Here is an 11,746-nt window from a genome sequence, read left to right as displayed (position 1 = left end):
GGTTTTCCATAAGAACAAATCTTGTGTTAGGTTTATTTTTATTGAACGGGATTTCGGGGGTGATTGTGCATAAATAATTTCCATTGATCACGATCGCCATCCCACCTGCAAAGATCGATTTGTGTTCGTGTTTGATGAAATTAAAAATGAAACCGAGCGGTGAGCAAGGACCAGAAGTCATATTCATTGGTACACAGAATGAAAATGTAAACACAATCGAGAAAAATAAAAATTAAAAAGAATGCACGATTGAACACTTGCAGTGAATCGTAAAATGAACAAATGAAAACAGCAGCCGGATCCGCAACAACAGCAGCGAAATAATAACAATCGGAATTTTATTCGTCTTGAAGACTGGTTACTCTCTTCACATTTTTTTTTTGTTGGTGTTTTTACCTACCGAATTGGGAAACCGAGGCAACATGGAAACAGCAGCAATTCCCGGCTACACACAAATCGAGAACAATGAATTGAAAAATAAAAACACGAAAGTCATCATTACCATTGCGTAATTTGTGAATGCATAATTTGTATATATTTGTCGGTGTTGGAAAATGACATGATAGTTTTGTGTTACCGCTGATGCTACTTCGGAAAGATGCAACCGACAGGGAGCTAATGTTCTTTAATTTGTTTTCAAATGGACATAACAATCGTGAAGAAATTTTTTAATTTTTCTTCCTCCTTTCCAAATTCGTGCGTGTTGATGTCGCGCTGTTTTTAAGCAAACTGCTCCGATCCCAAGTGAGAGGAGAACCATTCTAATTTTTCAATTTCCAGCACTAAATCGAACCGAGCCGAGCCGAGCCGAGCCATACCATTCGATTCCTTTTGCATCCAAACCACGATGAAAACTACTGAAGTATTAATGAATAAAATGAAATCCACAAAAAAATCGAACATAAAGTGGAATGAGCATCTTTGTTGCCGAACGATTCTTAACTGGGAAAAAATGCGCTCTTGATTGCTTACAATCATGAGCCATTTATGCATATTCAAGAATTTTTGAATATGAAATTCTTCTCTTTTTTTATTCATCTGAAAAAGCCAACATTTTTCATTCTCGTTTCATGTTTTGTCATTCGTTATGATGGGTTTTGTTTTTTCATCGGTGATCGTTAGTTCTTTGGAATACTATGCGATGCGATGCGATGTATAATATATAAATCGACGAAATTAAATGAAGAAAAAAAGGAGAAAACAAGTTATGAGTTACTTGTATTTGGAGGCTCAGCTGGATATCCAAGCATCTTGAAAAATGCAATACACGTTGCACAATCAACTGTCCAACAATATCTGCACACATAAACCGATTTTTTTTCCTCGCCACTGCGTTTTATTACACATAGTGTCTCTTGGTGTCATTGATGCCCTCGATGCTGCAGCTCTTTTATACTTATAATATGTAAAATCGATATGGTTTATTGAAACGAATATTGTTTCAAATTTCAGAAACTTACTGCTCACATTAATATAATTCTTCAGTCACACCGAAATCTCGTTTCAAATCAGAAATTGAAAGGCAATTGAAACATTCAATTTTGACACTCATTCAAGACATTTTGATTAAGATAATGTCCAATTTCCAAATCCATTCTTCTTCGCCATTGTTTCTGTTGATCCGATCAGATGGAGACGAGGCATTTGTTGATCTTGGTGGCGGATATGTCTCTTTTGTACACTGTGATGGATAAATGAATCGACGCCGTCATCATAATGCATACACGCACACAAACACACGTAAAAAGTGGATAACGTTCAAATATTGGTGTTTATCGTGACAGTTCGATATCATTTGATGATATTGACTGACTGCGATCCATGCACAAGATTGATCGGACCACAGCCGCTATTCAAAAGATTCTTCCCATGCGCAATAAGGAAAAAATTATACGCGTTGTGCACATAAGTAGAATGGTGTATATTCTTCATTATTACCAATGGAATCGATAAGATACAATGTTTATCGTCCAAAATCGATAATACTCACATCTAATAAATAAAGAAATCATGACTCAAGTGTCGTTGTCGTTAAGAAATAGATTGTTTTTAAAGGATTTTTCCTTTCATATTTTGCATTTGTGTTCTTGGAGGATCGAATTGGTTGACTTTTCAACCGAACGTCTGAATGAACCAAAAGTTTCAACCTCCCATTGACAGAATTAGAGTGCATGGTGACGGCGAGAAATAAAGAAGAGAAGAAAAAAAAATGAAGAAAAATCAACTGACTGAGTTCATATAGATTTTTATTATTCGTTAGTTATAACACGCATTTAGGCAGGTAAATGAAGCTCAAAATCGGCACTTCAAAACGTACCGTCTGTAAAATATCGATATGATTTGTGTATTTCTAGAAATCATCTATGCTTAAGCACAACGATTCATTCATTCATTCATATCGCCGTGATATCCGTCTCTTTTTGCTCCATTGTCGGCAGCCGCAAACTTTTCGATGGACATATGCATTATTTTAGACAATTTAAGAATAAAGAAAAAAAAGATGAACATAAAAGAAAATGATTTGGTGTTTTTGACACATTCGGCAATAACAACAACAGCAACAGAACAAAAATGATGCTTCCTTTGAATGACCAACAATAGAACCGATTCTCTCTCCCTCTCTCCCCCTCTCTCTCTCTCTCGCTCTTTATTTCTTTACCATTTTTGTTGTTGCTGTTGTTGTTCACGGGATGATATGAATCGACTAATACAACACAATGAAAAGATACAAAACAGCTCTTGCATATTCTCTCATTTGACGAAATTCCATTTTCGATTAACGTATACGAGCAAGCTCATTACGAACGGAGAATTCGGAAAAAGAAACAGAGAAAAAACAGCAACGCAATATGATTGTTTGTTTGTTGTTGTTGTTGTTGTTTTTTCTTCTTTTTTTTTTCGGTAGAACGAAAGAGGCGGCAAAGTGAACGAAACAGAAATGGTATCCTAAGTGTCTGCATCATCGTGCGTCGTAGACTGTTTGGTGCCAGGCTCTGTGCGACCCTTCAACCATTCGGATTATTGGTATTCCTTTTTCTTTGCATGCACATTTAAAACAAATGATTTCGATGAAATTTATCGTTTTTCGTTGAATTTTCGTTGTTTTTTTCTTCTTCTTCTTCTTTTTTGAAATTGTGCATACGGCTGACTGAAATGGCTCTTGACTCGTTTTTGACTTGATTGAGTTTTGGACTTCGACTTTAAATGTTCTGAATTCTTTATAAACTGATCAATGATTCGAAATAAGAATAAATAAGATAAATAGCAGTTTAATAGATGACATTCATAGGGCATCCCACGTTTCGCTATACGATCTAGTGCATTGGGTGAATAGATTGTGTCTTTTGTATTTGGTTTGTGAACGAACAAGGGAACACTGAATTCGGGATATCATCCGTCTTTCTTATTGATTGCCTTGAAGTTGGCCCGGATTATGGATTGACACAAAGCATTGAATCATTCTTTTAGATAGTACCGGTTATACAGGTGACAAATGTTTAATAAAAGGACGTTACATCCATAAATAATACATTTATATTTTCTAAAGATTCAAAAAAGAAAAATATGGAGAGAATACAATACTATAAAAGCAGTCGATTGATTTTCGTGCATTGCGCGGACATTAGTTCAAAGATTTCGTTCTATTTGCTGGTGCATTGAAAACTTCCCAAAAGATTGCTTTGTTTGCCGTCCGTAATCTCTACATTGAGAATGGGAATGATCTAATAACGAAAAAAAGGAGACGAAAAAAAAAAATCGAAATCAAATAAATCAAGTAATTAATATGAAGATCGATACAGTTTTAGTCGCTTTTATTTGTCTTTTTTTCAACGCATGTACCGGACCTACACACAGCCTCATGCTATTATATGAGCGCACAGTTCGATTAATAGATTACTAAACCGATTACTTGCGATTTTGTTTTTTTCTTTCTTCTTCAAGATCGATTGTTTGCCGCTCTCATCTTCAGTATTCAACAATCGAACTTGTCGATGGCTATTTTTGTGTTATTTTTCTCTCCTCCATTTCGATGGCATTTCAATTCATTTATTTGTACGGATAAGTGCGCGCGACTCTCTGTATTCTCTTGTTGTTGCCGTTGTTGTTTTTTCATTATTCTTCACATTCCAATAGTTTTTCCACACAATCATCATTTTTGTTGTGTTTCGTTGGAATTGGAGCCATGAAACCATGAATAGGCTTCAATTGACCAGTTTTCACCGTTCGTGTGGGTATGTGCGTGTGTTTGTGTTGTGCATGCGAATCGGTTGGCTGTCTTTCAATCATCATATTCAATGTATCAATTCTTCTTTAGGCTCATTGTTCTTAAACATAGCAGTTTCATGGACAAAGCCCATTTCGGATTATGTACCAAAGAATCTATTTATTTGGAAATTACGTGCACACAATTGCCAATAGCCCATTGCCAATAAATATAAGCAATGAGTTGTTGAATCTGCAATGACAATAATTGCATCGAGCGAGCGAGCGAGAGAGAGAGAGAAGTTGGAAAGAACGAAAGCAGAACAAAAAAGCCCAAGCAATACAATAACAACAACGCTTGGATTATGTAACACATCGTTCACATGAACTGAATATTGAAATTGTTTTTTGAAGGTGCTGGGTTTTGTGTGATTGTTCAACTGAAAACCGTTATCGAAATTTCCGTTTTGCAAAACATCACAAATACATATTGTTTCTCAGATTCAATGGATGTGGGGCTGGCGATTTAATGGGAATAATCGAATGTATAGACATCGAAATAAATCAAGAAAATATTCGGACCAGCACTTTAATTTCCCATTTGGAATAGAGATGTTCGAGATATTTAGAGGAAATTGAAAATGCAGCTGACAATCAATATACGGCAAATCATGCTAAAAGAATTTTCAGATTGTTCCAGAAACATTGCTAAGCACTTCAAACATCAACGTAAAAAAATACTTACTTTTCTTATTACTTTCCATTTTCCATATGGACAATTTTCAACCAATTGACGGAAAGAATCATTTGATATCTTCCTCTTTTGCATTGTATATGTGGATTAATAAGCAAACATCGTTATCTTAATCAACTGCTTTTTCACTTCGAAAAATCTATTTATAAAAAATTACGAAACTAAAAATGAAAATAAAAAACAAACAAACAAATGATTAAATAGTCGTTCCCGTGTATTTTTGGATGCTGGAATTTCGGGATTGAACATTCAAAGTTTTTTTTTTTGAATCAGCACTGATTACACGAATTCAAAATGAGACCATGATTATGTTAATGCTGTTAATTCTTCTCCACATTCAATACAAATATTTTGATCGTTGATCGTTGTGATCGTTGAAATGGTTGTTTATCGATTTCATTTTTTTGTCGTATTCATCGTCATTCTCTCTATGAAATCTAAATGAATCCCATGATTATCAATGTTTTGTTGGTAGTTGTCATAAACTTTCGGCTGCTTAAAACGAATGGGTAAAAATGAAAAGTGGTATTCCTCTTTTTGCTATTCGTGAGCAATCAAGTGATTACCGATCATAAATATATTCCATTTTCAAATCCACTACGCTTGTGAACGTTAGAATCGGTAAATTATGTTTTTGAACGGTGGCATAGAAGCTCCTGTGGCTTGATTTTCAATAAGAAACATTTGGAATTAGGCCCATGTGGAGAAGAGTAAAGAATTTCCAATCGAAAAATCAACCGACAGACACAATTTAAAAGACATTCATGACATTTTTGTTTTATTATTTTACACACTACTCAAATGTACATTGACTTATTTATAAATAAATCTCGATTTTAAGTTTCAAGTTCAAATTAATGCAACAATTTTTATAGAAATGTATAAATTAATAATGATTTTTTAAAATCTTTCTAGAATTAGTTTAGTTTATACACAAAGCGAGACGATCGAAAGAGTTCTTATTACTACAGCGTAATTTATATTTTTCAATCCAACGCATGAAACAGTTCTCAAATATCCTTGGTAATTCTGTGAAATTCCGAATCTGTCGGGCCAGATTTGACGGTGATCGGTTGCGGAAATTTTGCAATTTAGCATTCCGTTAGTTCTGGAAATGTTGGTTGAAGTCAGCCACAGGATTCACATCCAGTTCGATATTTCAATTAATGAAAAATTATCATACGAAACTATTTTTTGACTGAATCATTGAACTGGGATTGAATCATGTCAGGTACTAACATAATATTATGATGATAAATTCAGTTATTTCTGCAGTGAGTCATCATTAAATTCAATTCGGCAGATTTGGGCAGACTGTCCACAATCACTTGAAATTTTTGAAATCTTTTCTATGTAATCGTTTGAATCATATGAACTACACTGTAATAATAGTTTTCACATTTATCGAAAGTTACACATATTTTTAAAACAGAATAAAAAGAAGAACAAAATTGACTTAACTGGTAAAAGTGGATGCGTTTTGGCTAATTTGAGAATTTTTTGTGAACTTTCCCGACAAATCTATTGTGTGTGTGCTTTTGTTCTGGTCGACGTGAAATCGATTGAAGCCAATTAGTCATGCGTAAATGCAATTCAAATGAAAAGTTCAAGTGCTATGAATGTCTCCAAACGAAATAGAATTCATTTTACTTGATTATTATCCTTTTAAATGTTCCGTGCATCTTGTTATGGTTTTTTTTTTGTCATTCGGTTATAATCTATTTATTCATAGGTTTTATTTTATCTCTTTTATTTCCTCCATTTTCTTACATGCTTAATTTGGTTATTTATTTTGTGTATATGTGTGTATAGTTCTTATTCACAGGTAAATACAATATTTGTTTAGCTTTGAATTCTCATTAAGTGTTTATGATTAGTTGATTAGCAGCTGCTTTAAACTGCGCCATTTGCGTTTCTCACTTTCCATCTGGTTTTGGTAGATTTGTGTCGTAGGCGCGTATAACATCGGTCTGCGTTACTGCTCCTCCCTCCTCTTGTGAAAATGCATAGCCATCTGTAGCGCGATGGATGATGCATTTGAAATTATGCGCGGTGAATATTTTTGATTGTTTTGTTCAAAAATGGGTTCATTATTCAAATTGAAGGAAAAAAAAAGAAGAAAAATAAATTGATTAGCATTTTTCCGACATTTCAAGTTTATTTGAAAAAAAAAATTGAGAAAGAAAAAGAAGGGGGTAGAAGAAAGAACTTGTGGAAAACATTCGATTTGGTTGGCTAGCATGATGCTTCATTCAATTGTTAGTTCGAAACTGTCAATATTTTATTCAAATGATTGAATGCATTCCAAAAGTTAGACTCTTCTTCTTCTTCTTTTCCGCTCTACCAAGCTTCAACCAGCGAATAGAGCCGACAGCGGCTGATCGACCGATGGAACGAGTGTCCATAGCGTTCGCTTCGGCCATGATTGGGCTTGGTTTCGATAATTTTGTCTTGTTTTTCTTTTCTTTTAAATCCAATTGATCAATGTATATTTGATTTTATGACACAAAAAAACACATATTTCTGGTCGTTGTGGTTTTTTCTTTTATCTATATACAGATGTGGGCATTCTAACATTCAATGGGTTCAAAGTGTTAGAATTTGTCATTGCACACAAGTGGCTGTATGTGTTTGTGTTTGTGTGATGGTAATTTGTTTGTATTGCAAATTGTTTTGTATGCATTTCTTAGATTGACAATCAACAAGATAGATAATAGATACACACAATGCAAAAGAACACTTCGAATGGGCACAACTGCAATTTCGTCGATTAATTTAAATCACGATTTTGAGATGTGATGAAATATGGAAATGAAGAAAAAAAAAACGAATTATAAAGGCTAATCTCGTTATATGTGTAAAGAAATGTAGCAGTGAGCGAGTCAAATACTCGAGAATAGAATATATGGACTGATATATTGATTCTCTCGTACATAGGATCAAGTCACTTCCAAAATTTCCAATATTTTTTTCAGAGGATTTGTAATTTTCTTCTATACCAGTCACTGTTCGACAGTTCAAAGTTACAATACATTCGCAAAATTGATAAATGCAAACCACGACTCACGCACATTATCCTTACAATGAGATAATTGCTTGATGATCAATTGGTGCCGTTGAGCACATAGATAGATTGCGCTTTGATGAAATCATGTGTGACTTTACTCCAAATATGAAATGGTGGCACAACAATTGCTCTGATATTCAGCTTTGAAAAAAATGATTTTGTTTAGTTTGCAACGGATAAAAAATGATTATTTACTACATTCAAGCAACAAGGATAGATGGATAAATCAACATAATTTGTTTGAGCTTGAGTGAATAACAACATACAAAAAAGTGACTGTGACACAACACCATCGGTGGCAGATTGATCAACTGTGATAGAACTGGGCGGTGCGATGTACCGAAATTCAATCGAATCGGTGCATTTGCTGGAAATAAACATAGTAAAATTTGTCTTTTTTTGCATGAAATGAAACAAATTCAAAAACAACGAACGAAACGGAACGGTCGTTTAAATAAGCTCGTTCCTGCAAATTGTTAGATCAATTGTTCGAATTATTCACATCGTTTGGTCAATGTTCAGTCAATTCGATTTTTGTACCGATGGATTATTCGTTTTCGGTATTGACAAACTAAGCGAATTTGATTTCAAAGCGATTCGGGATGACATTCCCAGTGCGATATTGATATTTTAGCAAATTAACGAAGAAAATACGTAATAAAATAGGTGCCAAAAATGAAAGAAGAAATGATAAAGAAAAATTGAAGAAAATGCAATTTGCAAATGCTATTTTGTGTCAGCGTGAAAGTGTCAACGTTATAATGTTTTACTTCCATTTGCATTACAAATTTTTGGGGTGTAGTTGTGTGACTTTTTATGTTCAAAATAAAAATTGTAAAGGGATTTGTAGTTATATCTATGATTCTGAAAGCTTTTTTCTCGCTAACATAAACTCTACCGTAATTCCATCCATCATACATCGCGTTTAGCACAAGTAACCAGACTTGCTAAAGTCTAATTTCCATAGCAAGGTTATGATCTAAATTCACCATTATTGGTTCATTTCTGTTCTGGTCGATCATACTTCGAAAAAATATTGCCCAAAGCAATTTGCAAAAAAAGTCATCATACGTTCATTCGGTTGAAGGAAAAAAAAATTCTACTGAAGCTAAATTCAGGTCTTCATCCATTCAGAACACGAAAGTCAATTGATCAATTTGGTCAATGGCGAAAGGAAAAACTTCGAACAAAAACATAAAGTCCAATGATCATCGATAATATTTCAATTCAATGATGTTAATTGAGTCAAACGAGATTTCGCGGAAAGTACACACAAACTCTTGTGTTTGGGCTTAATTACACACCGTCGATTTGAAACATTCTTCGACGTATCAATTTGAACTTTGTTTTTTTAAAAGTAATTTTGGATTTGGGTGGCAGTCGATCGCTGTTATACTCACGGGATAATTCAATTTCCATATTAACTCTTGTGTTTGATCGTCTGCTAAACACATTTCGAACATTCCGTAAAAGCCGGGCGGTTTCGGTTAGTCTGGAAGAAGGGTTTGGGGTTTTCGGTTTGTTCGGTTTATTTTATTCATTCAATTTGTCGAATAGTTTTTTAGTAAATGAATTTTTCATAAAATTCTACCAATTCTACCCAAAAATAAAAATAAGTCACAACTTCGGGAGCACATTTTGTCACCATTTTAGAGAATGGAAAACACAAAATCTGTCTAACACTCGCCCAACTAATATAATTAAAGGATGAAGACACAACTAGAGGATATATCCAATATATCAAGGAAAATTCACCCAGATTCCTATCAAAATTGTGCATTTCGCTAACACTACTAGGCTTCCAAAACCTTTGTCTATTTTTTGGTGCATTGAATCTATCTTTTTTTGCCACCTTCTACAGTAGCTCAACTGAGGTCTGACAAGTATTATTGCAAATGAATATTCTCAAGCCAAAGCAAAAACCAACTCTTTTTTCCGAAATATTCAAGCCGCGAGCCAAACCGAAAAGCGCAAAAATAAAGTAAAGTAAATCAAAACACTATACAATTAGAATGCACACAACAAATGACAAGTCAACGACTAAATTCGCCATTTTTATACATCAATCAACAAACACAAAAATAAAATATATACACAACAGCTTGAAATTTTAGATAGAGACAAAATCAAAATGTTCACTTTAAAAAAAATTGCATATTATTTTGGTGCATCAAGAATATTGTGCTAAAAGTGCTTTTTCATTCAACATTTGGTATAACATCATGTGAGCAAGATGCAGTTTGTCAAAATTTAACAATATTGATCCAAGACCAGATGGAATGAAGAAAAAAACCGTCACAACACTTCAAAATGTATGGATATGTACATGAATTCGAACTTGCATGCATAAATGTGCGAGCAAGTGAATATAAATACAAGAGTGAGATAGAGAAAGAGGTTCACCTCCATGATTGTGATTCAATTTAAATGTAACTAGTTGATTGCATTGTGTTTTGGGACAGATGAATAGTGCGGTTATTTAGTTTGGGAAATCGGCATATAAAAACGATGCACACGGAGCAGAAGGTCCAGGGTAAACATTGTTCACAAAATATACATATAAATTGTATTCGGTTTTATGTGTAATTTTCAAATATAATTGATCGGATTCGGATTAGTTATTCGATTTTCTGGTATTTTCCATATAAAAGTCCCAAAACTGGATTAAAACCAAATCCACAATTATTCAAGTGATTTAACAATAGAATTTTCATGCAAAACGATGGATACACGATAAAATTCGTAATAAATTTGGTTCCAAGTGAAGAAAAAATCAAACGAACTGATGGATCAAACGGGTTGCTGCCAACTGTTGTTTCAAATTCAAATTTTGGAATGAAGCAATTCTAATCGTTTTCAGGAAAAAATATTCGGAAGGTCCAAAAATTGTCAGTACGGCAAACACACGTCAAATTCAATGGAATAGTTTAGAGGATCACCAAAACTGATATGAATAGGGCAAAGGGATATTGCAACTTTTTTGACCAGAAAAAACGCCATCTTACGTCGTGCCCATAAATTATTTTACTGTACATTTAGATGGTAGAGCTTGAACAAAAGTTCGAAACTATGCATAAACTTGGAAAGAGCTTGATAAACTTGATGAAGTACATATATTTTATGGTCGTTGCAATACCCCTATGGAATAAGGAAAATCGCGTTCTATTCGCGATCCGTTTTGCATAAGCCTTAGAAATATCGTGGTCCCAAAATCACTAATAATTATACGTGGTGTAATTTTCACCAATTTGGGATCCTTCAATTGGGTAATATACCAAAAAATTATTATCTAATCCTAAGAAATGAAATCAAGTTTTATCGCCTCGGTACCAAGCGAATATGTTTACTTGTATTCTCGATTTGATTCATTTCGGATTCATTGAATTACAATGTCAATAATGGTAAAATCAAATCTATATTCTCAGTCAACAAATGAAAAATGTTCATTTGGTATTTGGCACCGATCGATACACATATTATGATCATGTTCCAAAATCGCGTTGCTTCTTTCTCAATTTAACATTTAGAAATTAAAACACATTTACTTACACCTGACTAAACTTCCCAGTGCATGCATTGTTTTCCTATATAAGTACAAATAATTTATAGACGAAAGAAATAAACCTTAAAAAAATCGCAATATTGTACGTCTTAGGCGCAGTGACCGTGCAAATGACAACAACAACGACAATCGCAAACATATTTTGCGAAGCCATCGTTTT

General features: G+C 33.9%; 1 protein-coding gene across 14 annotated transcripts in view; it reads right to left on the bottom strand.

The window, feature by feature from the left end:
• Window positions 1–5,707: 5,707 nt before the first annotated feature.
• LOC129575152 (phospholipid-transporting ATPase IA) overlaps window positions 5,708–11,746 on the bottom strand; it is a 43,698-nt gene continuing 37,659 nt past the window's right edge. For 5 of the 14 annotated variants that reach the window (XM_055458121.1, XM_055458110.1, XM_055458114.1 and 2 more), the window contains 2 exons: window positions 11,574–11,608; window positions 5,708–6,971 (listed from right to left, as the gene is read on the bottom strand). In XM_055458121.1, coding sequence (XP_055314096.1) covers window positions 6,874–6,971; window positions 11,574–11,608 — 133 coding nt within the window. In that variant the 3' untranslated portion in view covers window positions 5,708–6,873. Of the gene's footprint in view, window positions 6,972–9,424; window positions 9,517–11,573; window positions 11,609–11,746 lie in introns of all 14 variants that reach the window. The other 9 variants (XM_055458117.1, XM_055458109.1, XM_055458118.1 and 6 more) reach the window with 2 other exon arrangements.

Source organism: Sitodiplosis mosellana, unplaced genomic scaffold (assembly GCF_009176505.1).
Source record: "Sitodiplosis mosellana isolate CC-2019 unplaced genomic scaffold, AAFC_SMos_1.0 Smas_scaffold_6166, whole genome shotgun sequence".
In the NCBI taxonomy this organism is placed as follows: domain Eukaryota; kingdom Metazoa; phylum Arthropoda; class Insecta; order Diptera; family Cecidomyiidae; genus Sitodiplosis; species Sitodiplosis mosellana.
Note: the sequence above shows the minus strand (reverse complement) of the source record. Positions and strands in the feature narration are given on the sequence as shown.